Source organism: Balearica regulorum, chromosome 5 (assembly GCF_011004875.1).
Source record: "Balearica regulorum gibbericeps isolate bBalReg1 chromosome 5, bBalReg1.pri, whole genome shotgun sequence".
In the NCBI taxonomy this organism is placed as follows: Eukaryota; Metazoa; Chordata; class Aves; order Gruiformes; family Gruidae; genus Balearica; species Balearica regulorum.
This window is the reverse complement of record NC_046188.1, coordinates 13,982,176-14,000,042: the sequence shown is the minus strand read 5'-3', so window position 1 is coordinate 14,000,042 and position 17,867 is coordinate 13,982,176. Positions and strand designations below refer to the sequence as shown.

General features: G+C 46.0%; 1 protein-coding gene across 3 annotated transcripts in view; it reads left to right on the top strand.

Moving 5' to 3' along the window:
- Window positions 1-10,511: 10,511 nt before the first annotated feature.
- The window catches only part of EVL (Enah/Vasp-like), a 160,120-nt gene continuing 152,764 nt past the window's right edge, over window positions 10,512-17,867 (top strand). Inside the window, exon 1 of one of the 3 annotated variants that reach the window (XM_075753574.1) lies at window positions 10,512-10,767. In XM_075753574.1, coding sequence (XP_075609689.1) covers window positions 10,763-10,767 — 5 coding nt within the window. In that variant the 5' untranslated portion in view covers window positions 10,512-10,762. The remainder of the gene's footprint in view (window positions 10,768-17,867) is intronic. The other 2 variants (XM_075753571.1, XM_075753567.1) reach the window with 2 other exon arrangements.

The following is a 17,867-nucleotide window of genomic DNA, read 5'->3' as shown; positions in this document are numbered from 1 at the left end:
TTTTCAATGCATTCTTCCTGTTTTAGTAAAATATCTTTGTTTCAACATGAAATACTTACAGAAGAGACAGGCTTCTACTCAACAACATGCAGTTGTGATTTCTCAATTAGAGCTGCATTTGAAAATACTTGGGAATAAAATCTAGATTTGGGGGTACATAATTTCACGCATGAGCATAACCCTGGGAATGTGATCCCTGACGCACACCTAGAGAGTGAATCTCCAGCCTGGCAGCAGGCAAGAAGGACGCACCGCATGCTTTCCCCTGCACGCTGCCTTGGGTCTGCCTCCCGGTACACACCACTTATTTCTGAGCGCTCGGCAAGCAGAGGAGCATCCTTCCACTGCACGGGCTTATGCTTGTGGCAAGAGCTCCTGACAGTTTCTCTGTGTTAGGAACTTGTCCTCTGGCAAGACTTTTGAAGGCCAGGGTTCCAGGGTGACTTTAAGCTGACATAACTGAGCACCATCACTGAAGGAAGAGGTCTTGGCCCCAGCTGCTTATTCCCATCCCGTGCAGTAGCACAAGAGTTATTGTGATCATAGGGAGAACCCAGCTGGGAGATGGATCCAGGTTTAAAAAAAAAAAAAAAAAAAAAAAAGGGCAAGTTGAACAACAGCTACTACAAAACAGCAAATCCTTTTCCTCTATTTCCTCATCTGGTCTAGCTGTGCAGCTGTATGAATGCTTTTACTGAGCGTGTACAGAGGCAGGAGCAATGTGGAGAAGTAGTAAATGGACAGAGTAACTGGAATGATGTCTTCTGTGGGCGATGTCAATCTCCCTCTCCTTGAAGTGTGTGAAACTAAGGCGAAATATCCCTGCCCTTTCTAGGATTAATCCCATCCTAAGAGGTTGTAATATGCAAATGACAGGTCCTCATCTTGTCTAGAAGCTTGGCTGATTATGCCACAAATCTTCTGTTTATTAATTTTTTTTTGCAGATGGAGTGCTTTCAGGTTTTCTGCTTTCAGAATTGCAGGTGATTTGTCATTACTTGCAGCAGAGAAAACAGGAGCTACAAATAGGGTTGGCTCATTCCCTTTTCATCCTTCTCCCATAGTGCTACTCTTGGGATGTAATAATGTATTTGTGATCCCCATCTTCATTTTAAACTATTATCCCTTACAAGAAATAGATGAGGAATCCTGCATGTTCATCCCTAGGGTTACTGATCAAGGGGGATGTTCAACAATCCCATCCCATCTGTACCTCTGCTGTTCCTGTTTCTAACTATTGCTGTTAAATGTGTCTTTGTTCCTCTATGAAAACCTGATAAATGTATTAGCTGAATTGGCAAATGGTGGGTAACGTCTTGAGCCAAATATCCGTTTGATGGCTGTTAAAGTGATCCTTGTTTCTTTATCCAGGAAATTCTACACAATTTCACCATTGTTTATATATAATCTTCAGCTCTCCCTACTTTCACCCTTGGATTTTCTTGGATTTTTCTCAGGAATGTTCTCTTTTTTGCTTTAAAAGAAAAAAGAAAAGAAAGAGTTTATTCCTGAACTTTGCATGTTTAATTCCCTCGGCAGTACCTGGGACACTTACACCTGATTCCTTCACCTGATAGTGTGTCTGCAGCAGTTGTCTTTTCCTGCCGTTCCACGGAGCCCAAGGCTACCTCCAAGTCCGTGGCTGGAGATACAGCCGGGCTTCTGCTGCTGATCCTCCCCTCCCCCTGAGCTTGGCTCCAGCCGGTGTAGCGTTGCTCAAGGAAGACTCATCTCTTCGTGTCTCTTGTGTATTGTCTACCAAGCATTCAGCTGCTCCCTTTCAGCTTGCTCCCTTTGGTTTGGATCTTGCTTTCCTTCCCTTTGTTTCTAGCATTGCTCTTCTGTGACTGCAGCTTCCCAGACCATGTCTGCCTTAGCCCTTAACGGCACATTTTGCTGCCCTTAACCACTTAAAAAACAGTGGTCCTGACTACCTCTCTGATCATTTTGGGGCTGAGTTTCTGGTTTCTTACTGCATCTGTACCCATGCTGCTGTTTTGACTTGAACTTAGCAGTATCGGTGACTGCATCTGCTCTTAGCCCCTTCCTCCCTGCCCTCCTGCCTCCTTGATGGAGGGTACTGGGCTGAGCAATGCTGTCTCGTCCTCCGTGTGTCTGTGTGCAGCCCTGTAATGTGTAACACATACTTCGATTTGAAAATATTTTTAGGGTAGAGATTTTTTTTTTCCTCTGTTGTTGTATGGCATTTAGCAATGGGATTTTGCGATCCTATGCTCACTACAACAGTATGATTGTCATGTTTGTCCAAAATGATGAGCTTGTATATGCAGGTAACGCTTCTGTGTCTGAATATTCAATGTCATTAGCTACTGAAGTTGATAATACCTATTCTCTAAGTCTTAAATTATTCAGAAAACAATACATATGCTTTTAGAAGACTTCTTCCTCCCCCTTCTATATGCTTATAAAACAAACATAGGTTCAATCTGGTTTTTAGAATCATTGCCCATTTTCAAGTAGAGGCTTTTCATGATTTTATGTACTTCTCCTGCCTGTTTTCCTATATTTATTTTACTCCTAAAGGGCACATATTTGTATTATATCAAAACTAGAGCCTTTTTCAACTTAATTCTATATGTACTATTTGAATTACTACCTGAAAGAGGATTATTATGCAGATAGTTTTGGTAGTACTGAGTTTTGACAGGTTGTTGAAATCTTAACAGGTATTAAAAATTTCCGACAGATGAGCTCTACAAAAATCAGTCATTGTATTAAAAAAATAATTTAAAAAAAAGCAAAGGGGATAAATGTAAGAGAAAGTAAATAGTTTTTCAACGCTAGTGAATTAAAAAAAAACCCCACCATTTCAAATGATTAAAAAAATCCTCTCACGAAGCAAATCAATTTTGTTAAAATGTTTGGGGTTTTTTTACTATTCTAATTAATACAAGGTTAATTAATACAAGGTGATATTTCCTATGTGAAATATTTGGATGAATTTTTTTCTACAAAAGAATTAATATTAGAGGATATTATTTCCCTTCAAAGCTATTCACGGTGTAAGAGCTTGCAAGGGCAAACAGACCCTTTTTTGCAAGGGTTGGCGTTTTTCATTTCTTCAGGTTCTGCTCAGAGAAGCAGGCAGTGTTTTTGTTGTGTTTTCTCCTCTGTCCCTGGAACTAGGGCTGTTGACAGATCACTCAGTTGCATCCTCAAAAATCCTACAGATGGCAGGGAAAATGTCACTTTAATTACTAGTGAAAAGAACAGACTTACGAGAAGCCTAAACAGAAATCATCTTCTTCCGTTGCTGGCCGGGATTCCTAGCCGTGCTGGAGCGGTCCGATCCCTGCCGTGCTGCTCTGGCTGCAGCAGGCTGCCCTTCAGATGAGATGCCCCAAGCCAGAGCATCTCCTAGCCCAAAAGATGGGAGATGAGGAACTGACTCCCGAGGGGAAGGACAGAATCACCCCCAGATCTGTGTGCTCCTGGACGGAGGCTGCTGGCTGCCGGGTGAGTGAGTACGTTAGCGGTTCACGCTCTTGCTGGGGGAGGTTGATGTTTCTCCTTAGTCATGCAGTTCTGCGGTAATTTCATTTTTCTTAATGGAACAACTTTGGCCCCTGAATTCATTAAATAATTACAGAAGACTAAGTGATAATTTACATGGAGGTATGACAGTTCAGCCGAAGCTGCCATCTGGCACCAAGTTTGGTAGACCTTTTTTGTGTCAGTGGTGACACCAGTGGGCTCGTCTGCAAAAGCCACTTAGGGGACCTTTGTCAGTCAGGATGATTCACAGCGTTGTGGGTTCCCCTGGCCTCCTGCCAAGTGTGGAAGTGTAAGAAGGTGCCTCCTTTCCACAGACCCTCTACGCTGTTGGTGTCACCAGATTCTGTAGGCACTTCCTTAGACCTTGCATGTGTTTTTATGAAAGCTTGAGGTCTTGGACTCCATGAAAAGTGGTTCGTCCCCACCAGCTCTGCAGTCCCAACTTAGCACAGGTTTGTTTTTATCATCTTTTGGCTATCTACAAACTACATTAAATTGATCTAGACATTTCCATTCATTTGTAGTGGACATACCTGCACCTAAAAGGCTGCCTCTTTGGGTCTAGTCTAAGGTGCTGAGATTTTAACCATGAGATGGTGACCTGTTTTCTAGGTCTCCATGCAAGTGAACAGGTTTTCAGCAGGGCCTTCTAAGAGATGAACATTCTTAAAATCTGACCCGTGGAATTACCTAGAATAAACACATAGCCAGAGGGAAGCAAATTCAGCTGCTGTGTAGATTCTGGCTATCAGTGCTATGTCAGCTAAGTTTGCTCCAGGTTGTAGGCTAAAGAAATCTCCTTCAGGCTGTACAGTCATTATGGTTAGAAAGCAAAAATTAAAAAGGCTGGAGGAGTTCTGCAGCCATGTTAGATCATTGTAATTTGTCCTTGCCTTGCATTGCCCTCACACCGCAGAGATGTGCTGAAGAGGGAACTGTCTGTTTACGGCAGCCTGAAGAGAACGCCCCTCTCTACAAAACCAATTGCCTTGGCTGTTGATTCTGGATTCAGTTTCTCATTAAGACAAATGTCAACATTTTAGGGCTCCTTCTTTCCTGCCCAGCTTCTCCTTTTCAGCAGCTTTTATTGATATCATACTTTCGAATTTATGACATCAGTGTATATCCACAGGGGAGGCTCAAGTGTTGTGGCCTCCTTACAGCACCTGAAAAGAGCAGAAGCTGAGCTCTGAGAGTCTCTGTCTATGGCTTGAACAGTTGGAGAGCAAGCTGACAGGAGGCTCAGTTTTAAGTGAAAAGCCCTCTGGCATTTCCCGTATGCACAGCTCCTGTTCAGCAGAAAATCTGGCCACACGCAGTTTAGCAGCCTGGAGAGTCCCGACTGTCTCTGACTTCACGAGCACAGCATCACCTCTGTGCTGAGATCTTTTGGACTAGTTTTGGGTGAGGACATTGCTGGTTTTGTTACCCCGCTGTGACAAGTCTGGCTTCTTTCTGAAAAGTTCAAGCCCAAACAATCTTGACCTTCCAAGAGCGGGACCAAGGGGATTTTAATAATGATGAAACAAACAAAATGAAGCGGCTCCTTGCCTGGCTCAGTATAGCCTTCTGTGCAAGAGACAGCGAAGGTACAGACAGTCCTCCAAGGGCACTGCGTTATCCCCTGACGTGGAACATGCCGTATCAAAACACAGGCTTTGGAAATGCTTTGATAGGGCTAAACCATAGGCTGAGGCAGTATTTCTTTGAAGAAGCCAAAGGGAAGGGAAAACTGGAATTGTTAGGTGTGTTTCTATTTCCCATTCCTGCCCTTCTGCCCTCACCCTAGCATGAAAATGCATCTCTCAGGATGCTGCTGGGGGGGGTTGGACCACTGTTACTTCTGAGTACTGCAGCAGGGTGCGTGGTCTTTGGAAACACCCTTACTGGTTTGGCTTTTGCATGCTGAGTGCCCGTACGCTTGTGGTTTACTTGTGTCTTTTCCTTAAGTTGCATGTAAAAGTTGTTAAAGAAAAATCGCCGATGGCCTTGAACAGATAAGACCAAACGGGTCCCCAGGGCCTGCCTGCAAAGCCGAGCTCCTCCCGGCTGCCTGGAGGGCTGCAGCTTCCTGCTTCAGCCTTCCTAGCAATTGTAAACCCTGCACTCCCGAGGCGGAACGGGAAAAATAAAAGTGCCAGTGGGCTCTTCCCTTTCCGAGAGGAGGTACTGACTACCCTCCACTGCCGTCCTGGGAGCGCAGTTGGACCCTTCCTTTCCTTGGCTCCCATTTTCACTTGAGGAAGTCTAATAAAACGTAGAATTAAAGTATGTCAACAGTGTATTTTTTCCTACATATTCTCTGCCTTTTCTTATACCACTCCTCCTTCCTGTCGTCTTTCCCTTCTTCATTCTTTGCTCGTTTTTGCCCATTTTATCTAATTTCCTTTTCTCTCCTTTTGTTGTTTAAAAAAATCCAAGCCTCTGTATTTCCCTCATTTTTCTCTAGTCTCCATTCTCTTGTTCCCTTCAGCTCCTGCCAGAGTCTTCTGCTGCTCAATCCTTTGTTCCAGCCTCTTCTCGTTCTTTCCTCCTCCTCTCACCCCAAGACTGGATGAGGCGTTGCTAAAGAAATGCAGGGTTTGGGACTCTCTGGTTGCAGCCCTGCTGCAGCTTCTTTCTCTCGGTCTCCCTGCAGCATGGACCGCGCTGCCTGCCCGGGAGGGCGGTGGGTGATGTGCACTCCTTCACCGCCACTGCCTCGCCAGGGCTGTCGTTTGGGCTGCCCTAACAAATCAGAGACAGGACCTAGATCTTTGCCAAATGGTGCCAAAGATCACAGGGAATGTCTAAGTGGCCAAGCACACAGGCATGGTGATGGGTGAAAACTAAACATCCAGGACTGAAACCCTCCGAGTTTTGGGAGTCTTTGGATCTCGCTTTTTGCCTGAATTTGGTAATCATGTTCTCTCTGCTCCAGCGAGGTGTTCATGAAATTGTACAGCTGGAACCCAACTACAGCTTTGACAAAATTATGAATCACGTTGCCATCTGAGGAACAATTTTTTAGAAATAAATGCATAAGTGTATTACTGGACATAGTATAGTGAATTGGTACAATGAATTCCTCTCAAGGGTGAGTTTCATGAGGCCAGATCCTCCATGTTTAGGAAAAGCCTTCCAAAAAAATGTGTGTAAAACAAGTGTTTGTGGACATTTGTTTTCCTTGAAAAGAGCTAGGTATTTTTGTGGACAAGCACACAGGAAAGCCTGAGAGTTTCAAGAGAAAGCTCTGCGCTGGACAAATTCAGTGGGGAAAAAACTCACTATGAGGCTCTTGCTGCACTGGGCATGTAGTTCTGGACGTGGCAGTGACTTACTGAGAAAAACAACTGGATGACCTTGAGCTCCTGATAAAAGGATATTTATAGAGAACGTTGCCCCAGGCTGTGTGACTCTTCCAGGACGGCATCCTCCTCCTTCTCCTCCTCCTCATGTCGGGAACATGAAATCTCTGAAGTGACAAACAGAGCAGGCCTGCAGGTAGTTGTTGCAGCAGGACCCGGAGGGGGCAGATCCATCAAGGTTGGCCATGCAGGAGGTCTCAGCCAGGAAAGACGTGAGCCTAGGGACAGCAGTCGACTTGTGCAGCTCTTTGTTGGGTTATGCAGGAGGATTTGCAATTAGGGATTGCTGCGAGGGGGAGCGGGAAGGCTGATGAGGTCAGCAGGATGGAGATACACACCCTGGTGGGTCAGGATTTCCCCTGGCCAAAGAGCAAGCAAATCAGTAAGACTACAGCCCGCGATTATGTATGTGTTCATACAAATGAAGAGCTTTAAGTCTCTTAGAAGAGGTATAGTTCTGATAGCAATATGGTGTAAGATTTGTCCCAGCAAAACAATTCTTACATGGTTCAGTCATGTCTTTCAATCAACACAGTTATCTGGTGGACACTTGAACCCGTGAACCTTGATGACGAAGCACCGTGGATTCTGATACAACAAAGATTTTTAACACTGTTCTCCTATTTCTGTGCCATTAGTGGCCAGCAAGATTGACATATGTAACAGTACATAAAATTTCTTCTCCTTTTCTCTCCTGCATCTTTATATAAGAATAAATAAAACCGCCAATACAATTGACCCGTACCCTCAAATACTCTGCATTTCTGCGTCAGTTCTCAAACCACCTCGTGGGCAATTAAGCCTCCCAACCCTTTGCAAGGGAAGACATTGCACAAGTTTATAGCCAGTGAGGTGTTGCAACTTGCCCAGGGACGGTACCTCTCCTCGGGAGGCAGTGCATGCACAGAGCTGCCAGCGGTGGAAACCGCCCCCTTGCCCTACCCGCTTGGTTGCAGTCCCTTCTGGGCAGCTGCCGGGGGCTGGATGTGTCGGGGCTGGGGCACGCAGCGGTTGTAGTTTCAGCTCTTTGTAACAACTCACAGGTCTCTCTGCACCATCACGTGCCCCTTTATGCTGTGCAGATTATGTGCCCAGATAAAAGTCTTTGCAGAAGATGTTTTTTGCTTACTCTAGTTTTATATCTTAACCATGCTGTGATTTACGGACATTTCTTTGCCTGTTGGCTTTGTGCCTGTTATAAACCTAGCTTAAGGAAATTACATTTAAAAAACCCCCTAGATTATCAACGAACTCACATATGGATTTGCTCTTTTAATCATGTTTTAAGTTCTAGTACAATTACCATGAAACTTTCAAGTTTAATAAGCATCCTCCTTGCCTTATGCTGTCTCCCATATGTTGCACGAGCTGGTCAGTGACCCACACTCTGAAGGATTAGTCAGATGATAGTAATAAGTAAATAGGTTTTATTTTTACTCATTATTTCTTTATAAGCTTGCTACCTTCAGCAACCCCGTCACAAATGACCTGGATGAGTTTCTACAAGACACTGTCACTTGGGAGAAACTGCGGATGAGACCTATGGTCTGACAGTTGTTTCTTTATGCAAACAACATACATTGTGACTTCCAGGACATCTAGGATAATTGCTTATAAGAAAAGACTATAAGCTTTATTTTCAAACAAATGAGGCCCCTTAGTAAAAGGGGGAACTTCTTCTTTAGGACAGACCTTCTCTCTCTGAAGTGAGCTTGTATTAATTGGTGGGGTGACTTGGGAAGAGGATGGCACAGACCTGCTACGGGACAGGGAAGGCACGAGCTGGGCTCTGTGCTAACGGGGCACAGAAGGGGTGGGAGTTCCCTCCCCCTGGTCCTTCAGTAACTCTGTCCCTAATTAGTTTTTTAACATCTCAATGATCATTGAAAACGGCAATTATCAGATATGCATTAGCTACCAAGAAGCAAGCATGGCCTTGAACAAAAAGGCATACACATTTCTTCTGCCACAGTTTTTGTTGCTGTCATATTATTGTTGTTGTTGCAGTATACTTTTATTTAGCATTGAGCTGCAGTAGGCAGCAGCAAAGCTTCACAAGCCAATGGGGAAAAAGGTCTCTAGGGCATCAAATCTATGGGCTTGATTTTTTGCAACATTTATTCTAGTGGCATAGGCTACTATTACAGTAAAAATAAGTGTATTGGCCTGAATATATGGAAACTTTAACTTTTCAGAGAAATGGAAATGAAAATGTAAGTATTTATATTAAAAATGGCTCCCACTGCTCCGTATGTGCCATGCCCTATCGCTTCCAGCACAGCCCCGCAGTCTGCTTGTTCTGCACCACAGGCACGCTCCCCTGAGACCTCCCACAGCTTTCCAGCCATACGCGCTGCCCCACAGCCCACCTTCCCCCCACACACACACTCCCTGCACCTCCCTAAAACTGCCTCTGCACTCAGGGAGAGGGGCTACAGCTCCCTTGCCCGTCCCAGCATGCGCAGATGGAGGTGGGTCTCGGGGGGTGATCGGAGCGCTATTAATTGGGAAAGGAACGCACCAAGCAACCATTTCTGTTTCAGACACAGTGTGCACACACATGCTACCTGCCTGGAAACGCACTGCTTGCTGTGGGATAACCTGGGATTACATGGTGGTTGGGGTTTTTTTTTGTGTCCAAATTGGATGATGCAGAACTGGGAGATGTGGGAGATGGACCCACAGATTTTCAGTTTGAAGAGCCTTTACTCTCTTGAGAAGTGCCGATGAAGTTATGATGATCTACGTATCAAAGACCTGAGAAACAACTGCAGTGTTTGGTCCCTCGTTGTGCCAGATCCATGAAGATATCCAAGTGATGTCACTTTCAGTATAATCTTTTTCTAGTAGGTAGTGCATGAAAAGAGGCAAAGAGATGTGGAGAGGGGTAGGGGAAGCTCCAGGCTCTGGATCTGCAAAGAAGCTGTTCCCACCACTGGTGATCAGGCTGCACAAGAGAGCTGGCAGGAGGTGACTGGGAGGAGAAGAGCAGAGGGCCGGGGACCGGACTGGCACCTGCAGTGGGGAGGGAAGGTGAATGGGGAGAAGCAGCACTGGGGGGAAGTCCAGGGCATCCTGGGGTGGGTGGGGAAGGTGGGTGCCGAGGATGGACAGGGCTGACAGCGGGACGAGGGGATTGGCAGGGAAACTCATCTGGGGCAAGCGGGGAGGACGAAGGAGCAGAAAGCACAGCTTCCCTCTGCTATTGACTGGAAATACAATTTCTGCCCTTGCTTCCATCCACAAAAGCACCGATTTTTAACGCTGGTATACAGGACCCCTACGGCACTTCGCAGAGGAGAGGTCCGCAACCGCGGCACTGCCCCTGCTCCACCCGGGGACGCGACCTGTCCAGTTACCCGGGCCCTTGCCCCGGCCCCGGCCCCGGCCCCGGCCGAGGAGCCCGGAGGAGCCCGGAGCCGCCGATCGCTGCCGCGCACGGTGCGCGGCCGCTCCCCACGCCCCCGCCCGCCTCACCTGCGCTCCCACCCCGCGGGGGGAGATCGGGCAGGGCGGGCAGGGCAGGGCAGGGCAGGGCAGGCAGGGCGGGCAGGGCAGGGCAGGGCAGGGCCAGCTCCCCCTTCCATCCCCCCGGCGGAGGCTGCGCGGGGCGGGGCGGGGCGGTGCGGGGGGGGGGGGGGCGGTGCGGCCCCGCCACGCGTGGGAGCGGAGCGGAGCGGGGCGGGCGGGAGCGGCGCTTTGTCCTGCCCACACACACAGACACACGCAGCGCAGCCGGGCGGGAGCCGGCAACATGGCCGGGCCGGCGGAGGGGCTGCCCGCCGCCGCGCTGCCCGGCTAGCGTCGCGGGGCCCGGCGCTGCGAGTGGGGCGGCGCTGCCGCCGGAGCCCCCCCACCCCCCCCGCCGGCCGCCCCCGGCCCCGGCCGCCGCCGGGAAGATGAGGTGAGTGCGGGGCGGCCGGGGGATGCGCAGCGCCGAGCGCCGGGGGCAGGGCGCCCCGCAGAGCCTGCCTGCGGGGGGGGGGGGGTGTGGGGGGTGATGTCTGCGGTTCCCCCCGCGATGGTGTCACGCCGTGGGGGGGGGAGTGGCGATTTCCTGTGCGAGTGGAAGGCGGAGGAGAGGTTAAGCAATGCGGCGCTTCCTAGCCCTTCGCCGGATGGATAATACGAGTGGGTGGTGACATTTTTGGCATGTTTGACTGTCAGTGCCTAAATCCATATGACAGATTATCTCGGCGGTTACAAAAGGCTGTAAGCGCTTTGAGAATAGTGCTGCGATGTGCAGCCGGGGATCCTGGCGATCCTGCTTAATGCTGCTGTGCCTTACAGCCCAGAGGGACGGCGGGATGAGCCTGGGACAAAGTCCCCTCCGGGCGGTAAGGACAATGTGCGGGGCTGTGCGAGGAGTTCCTGAAAGGAGGGGACATCTGATTGCTCCCGAGCATCCCGCATAGGTCGTGCCTGATCTCCCGGAGTCTCTCTCTCCGTCAGGCACCGAGTGCTTCAACTCGTAGTTATCCCGAGGTCAGTTTGTCTGTTGTGAATATGAAAAGAAAAAAACCAACCAAACAAGCAAAACCCACAAAAAACAAACAAACAAAAAAAACCACCACAGATTTCCTGCAGCCAGATAAGTGTCTGGTGGAAAGAAGGAAAGAAGAGATTATTTGTTTTGGTTCATACTCTCCCAGATCTGTCTCTTTCCTCATTTATTCAAGAGTTCACCTGAGCTGTCAGTATCTCAGAGCAACCCAGCCTCTGATTCATCTTCTAATACTGGTGATTCTTTCCACTTAATTACTATCTTTAGCAAGGTAAAACCGCTTTGGGAAACCTTAAAAATGGAACTAGCAGTTTGAAGCCAGATCCCTTTCTGTGGTGCCTGATCCCTGACTTGCAAGGTTGGCATTGCTCCTAGGAAGTACAGTGGAAGTCTGAAAACCTTCACTTGCATTTACAGTTACATTCACTCTTGACACTATCACGTGTGCCAAAGACTTGGAGGTGCATCAATTTATTGAGTCATTTATCTTACCACTCATTTTCTTCACTTGCTTAAAATTGTGTTCTTGGGGTGGGCTGAAAGCAGACGACCCTGCAGTGTGGCTGGTGGCCTAGACCCCTCTGGTCTCCACACGAAAGGCGTATCTCCATCAGTCTCACCCGATCTGATCACGGTGCTGCTCGGAGACCTCCAGAAATCAAACGCAACGGATAGCAGCAAAGTTTTCCCTTGCTCCCTCCTGTTCGGTTAGTAGAGCTCTTCCCCCACGAAGGAGGAACACTGACTTTCTGACTCATAAGCACATCTTTCACCCCCAAGGAGGCATTACGGGTTGGTTGGAAGGCTGGAACAATTTTGCATTTCTCCCAGTGGAGGTACCCAGCTTCACTTGAACTTCTGCAATTGGTGGTTGTGCTTTTTGTTGGAAGATGTAGCAGGAAAGGGAGAGACTCACAGACTGAATTAGGGTACCACAATGCACCCAGAGTAATCCCCACCGTCAGAGCTAGGGCACTCTTAGAGGAGGTGTGAACTACAGGGCATTTTAGAAAGAAAAAGCCGCTTAACTCCAGGAGGGGCTTCAGGACTTCCCCAGGTCCTCTCCTGTGATGATGATGGATGTGGTGCTTCTCTAGGTTGGACACCTAACGCCAGGCTGGGTCCGGTCTTGGAGAGGGCACGGGCACCCGAAGTTGGGCTGTGCGTGCTGCTGGGCGCCTCTTTGTACAGCTGCCCTTCCTGTTTCCTCCATACGACGCCTGGCATCTGCAGGTGTATCACACTTCAAATAGTCTTTTCTTATAATTACCACTTTTATACTTTAACATACATGCTTGTTTTGTTTGTTTGGGGTTTTTTTTGAATGAATTCCTGTTTTTAAAGGTTTCCATTACTGATTTTCTTCCTTGCTTACACAGTTATTACTGAATAGGTTATACTTTTCAGTAAATGTATGTCTGCAAATCACCTAAAGCCTTTTTCAGTAACAATTCTTGTTTAATAAATATAGGCTATATAATTCCAAAAGACTCTGGCAGGCTATACAATCATTTAATAAAAACCTTCTTAAAACATTTGCTTAGCCATGTGTACTTTATTTATATTGCTTTTTGTGGTGAATAAATTACAGTGCTATACTTTGCACAATTGCATTTATGTGATGGTTTCCATTATTTGATAATTTATGTCTTCACTTCAAAGGTATAAAGTGTGTGTGTAGTGGGTGTACCACAGGTCTTAGTAATAAAACAGATTGTAATAGATGTTCTGTCTCAAAAGTGGATTAGGATTCCTGGGTGGAAAATGCTAAAGTGCAGAGGTGTTATTACTTCTTAGTATATAAAAATATTCCTTTAGTGCAATAAATATTGAGGTTATTCTACAGCAGATATTAATTTATTCTTGGAAGTAACAGAATTAGCTCATATTTGGGAAAATGTCTATGAATATTGCCATAGATGAAAATAAGTTTTTTACATTCTGTCAACAAAGGTGTAACCTTGCATTTCTTAGTCATAACTGTAGTTTATAAGGCACTTGTGTTTCAGTGGTCCCTGTTATTAAAAATAAAAACCACCTATAGCATTTTGGGTGCATCCCTGAAAAAATCTTCACCGTCTCTCTCTTCGCGGTGACTGCGGGGAGTGTAAGCTGGATCTCTGTGCCGCGGTCCCAAGGCAGTGATGTGGGTAAAGCCTCCTGCTCCAAGCACTTTGTTTTTCTAAACAGAACATACAGAGGATATCCAGAGATGGAAACAACCTCTGAATGGGATTATTCAGATTAAAACTCCTCTTTTGTGGGAATATATGCTTTAATCAAATGCGAGACAATGAGTTCAGTACAGAAGTTACTGGGGAAAATGGTAACCCTTAGCACCTTAACGTTTGTAGAGTTCTCTAGCTAAAGTCAACCTTTTTGTTCTGACATTTCTGTATAGCTGCCAACTGGAAATCCTAAAAAGCTGTTGTATTTAGCCCTGATTTAAAGGCGTGGAGCAACGCCCCGAGAAAAACAGAACACAATATTCATAGTATAAGCTTGTTTTAATAACAGAAAGCCTATATACATCATTCTTCTTAAACCTTTTGTTTGCAGGCATAAACAAGCAAAGTCTTTACATTTCTTCCAATAAACACAATGTATTGAGCATTTCATCGTCTTCTGCATTTTCTATTCCTGAAGCAGTTCATGAGATAAGAGTTTTGCCAATGCTTTTAGTTTGCTTGGTGGGTAACTGGAGCTGTATGTATGCAGCGTTATTTTCTACGTTTTCTTTACTGTTTCTTTCTGTTTGCATCTGTTACAAAGTAGAGAGAACACTTTGTGTTTATAATGTGGTCAGAATTGGGGTTACTGACCTCACTGGGCTAGCGGCCTGTGTAGCTCAGTGTACTGTCTCCTGTGGGAAGGTAGTAGCATCCCCTGAGATGGATAATAAAATCAAGTTGTCTATAAAGTGTCTTTTAACCTTGTCACTTAGTAATTGATTTCTGAGCTGGAGCAATATGCTTGTAACTTAGCTAATTTTTGTTTAATTTGAAAACTCTGTCCTGCCATGTTCTGACTCCTGCTACGTGCCTTGGCGTTGCGGCGTGCATGGCTGTGGGCTCCTGGGGACGGTTGGGAGTTGTCATACCACCTTCTACAATCATGCCTTTGGGTACATTTAGGTTTGCAGCTTTTTGAGCCGAATCTGTGCTCCGCAGTTCTGCCAGTGGCACTTGATGAGAAAACACCCAGCCCTTTGGCTGTCACGGTTTCATCAGCAAAATCCCAAGTGTGGCTACTATGCTGCTGACAGAAAATTGCTTTTGTTAGCTCCGCCTAGATCTTTAGACGGGTAGTTTAGCTGAAGCTGCAGACAAACTCCTTTGTCAGCAAAATTTGGACCTCCGCTGAAGGTTGCACCGTGCTGGCTATGGCCATGCAAAGGCAACGGCAGTGGCTCATCAGGAACTGAGCGCTGCTGGGTTTCCATCAACGAAGCCTTGCTGTCAGGACGTGTGAGCAGGCAGGCCAGCTGTACCTCTTTTATACTAGCTGTTATTCTGTTATACTTAAAAAAATAATAAACTTGTTTTCCCCTCTCTAAAATGAAGCATAAACTCTGGACATCTTTTTGTGCATTCCCTCTTCTTTTGGAATATTCTGGTTTGTATTCTTTTTGTAGTGGTATAATCGAGGCTGAAGTTAATCTTTCAAGTGAGGGTGTGCAGGTCTGTTTAACTCAATATTGTGGTTTCGTGTGGTGTTTCACTTCTGTCCTTTCCTGGACCACTCAGACTGTGTTAAACAACAGACGTCCTAATACAGAGCAGCTCCTTTAGCAGTGTGTTGTGATTAAAGGTGTCTGCGTAGTCTTGCTATGTACTTGGCTAGGTGCTTCCTTTGGGCAGTATTTCATGGTCTCTTGTAAGAAATCATCAAAGTCTTTTCAGAAGTGCAAACACAGTTTGGGCTCAAATAATTTCCTGTATCTTGCAGGTTAGCACTTTTGTGATTTCTTCCCTTTTTTTTCTTGCTATCTGTCATAGTTTCTCTTAGTTCTGGGCACTGTGTAAGATGAGAAATATTGAGCCTCTTTAGGAAAGATTTCTAAAGCTGCTACCAAAATAAAATGAATCCTGACCAATGTTCAATCCTAATAATTACAGAATTAAAAGAAAATAAATTGAACGAGCTATAGATTTTCTTTATCTGAGAAGGTCACTTTAGATACTTCAGGTTTCCTTGTTGAATCTGAATCTTAGTATTATCTCGTTCACTTTCTATTTACATTTAAAAAAAAATAAAAAATAAAGCTGTTGTTTCAGTAATGTCCTTCATCGCAGTAGATAAGTGGTGAAAACTGCTCCAGTGTACATTGGTATTGCTCCTACAAGAGGATGGGGAGTTTTGGGATATATTTTCTGTTTTCATCACAGCCATTGCAGAACACTTGGGATCCATAGTGCTTCCCTGCTCCTTTTTCTTTTTCTCAGCCTTGTATCTAGGTTCAGTTTCTCAGGAGCATGGAGGAGAAGTGGAGTAGCTGTGCCACCATTTCTTCATCTCACCCCGTTGTTCGCCCTTAGGCAGATTTCATCTGCAGTCACCTACCCAAGACTTCCATTTCATCTGCTTTTTGATCTAATGCACCATAATGAGGGGAAGCGACCGAAAGCCACCCTGCTACAGCTCAGAGCTTCCACCAAGATGCATTTGAACCATGCACCAGTAAAGCCCCCATCACTGCAGGAGTACGGCCATAATGCAGGCCAGGGAGAAGACACCAGACCTCCAGCCAGGCTGCCGTGAGGCCCCCGGGGCAGAAGTCATGGCAGCACACAGCCTTGCTTGGGTTAATCTACCTTGCTCCTGGCTGATTAGCCCACAGGGAGCTTTGCAGTGTACGGATAAGCTGTTTCCCAGCACCTGAGCTAGCAGAGACGTTCCTAGCCTGTTCTGTAGGAAGAGGAGTAACCTGATGGTTCACCTGGCACGTTGTCCCGGTGATGGCTCCGTGTTCACGGGTGCATGTGCACATCACCCCATAACACTCAAAGTGCATCTCGGTCTGGGTTGTGTCCATGTGAAATTAAAAACAGTTTAAATTGGGAGTTTTTTTCTTTTTCATTTCTGGGGTATTTAGCACTGTGGAATGTTTCTTCCCATGAGACTTTGCATTTTTGCATTGAGGCAAACACTCAGAATGGTATTGACAGTCTTTCCAAAACTATTCTTGACTTAAGAGTTATAAAAGTGTTAAGAATATCTATCTCTATTAATCAGAGGAGACAGACTGGGCAAATCCTTAGCAAAAATTTGAGCCTGGAAACCTCCTTCACATTTCTGACTATCCAAAGTGCCATTCTGTAACATCACAACAATTAGTGACGCATTACATTTCACTAGATATTTCACAGTCCTGGAGTCGGAGAGACATGTGAGGGCCAGAAACTTTTGATTTTCCTTCTTGATGTAAGGCTTGAATGCCTACATTTGTTTCAAGTTCAGTGTTAGTTTATACATTTCTTCTGAGTTCGTCTTGCTCCCCTCATCTGTGCCAAGTTAGCCATTGGTGATTTGGTAGGGTGAACCAGATCACGAAGTCTTTACATACAAAGATGGAAGAAAAGAAAATTCATACTTTCCATACACAAAGGGTGTAGGAACGTAGGGTAGGATCAAGCTAGAGGCTGAAAGGTTGAGGCAGTGCTCCCTGGCACCACCAGAAATGCTCATGAAACTGTTTCTCCAGGGAATGCTATTACTACAAATTAAAATTAAAATAATTAATAATGGCTTTTACTGAGATGCTACTCCTGCTCTTCCTCTTATTCACCACAGACCCTCCAACTCAGGCTCCCCAGTGCTTGCGCTACAAACTGTGTAGCCTAGCTGGTAGCATGGATGAGCATTTTCTATCAACCATGTTCCCTGTCCAAAAAAAAAAAAGGTATTTTTCACTTGACTTCATGATAGAGGTGTTTTTTCCCTCTGAGTTTATATATACTGTTGACCAGGAATTCAACACCTTTCTTCACATCGCTAAACCTCACTCCCTGCCTGAATTTCCTGTGGGCTTTTGTGTGATCACCCTTATAGTCAGCAGTGAGGCTGGGCCTGTTCCATAGAATCACAGAGTCACAGAATGGTTTGGGCTGGAAGGGACCTTTAAAGATCATCTAGTCCAACTCCCCTGCCATGGACAGGGACATCTTTCACTAGATCAGGTTGCCCAAAGCACCATCCAACCTGGCCTTGAACACTTCCAGGGATGGGACATCCACAGCTTCTCTGGGCAACCTGTTCCAGTGCCTCACTACCCTCATTGTAAAAAATTTCTTCTTTATGTCTAATCTAAACCTACCCTTTTTCAGTTTAAAACTGTTGCCCCTTGTCCTGTCACTACAGGTCCTAGTAAAAACGTCCCCCTTTAAGTACTGAAGGTCTCCCTGGAGCCTTTTATTCTCCAGCCCTCTGATCATCTTCATGGCCCTCCTCTGGACCCGCTTCAACAGGTCCATGTCTTTCTTGTACTGGAGACCCCAGAG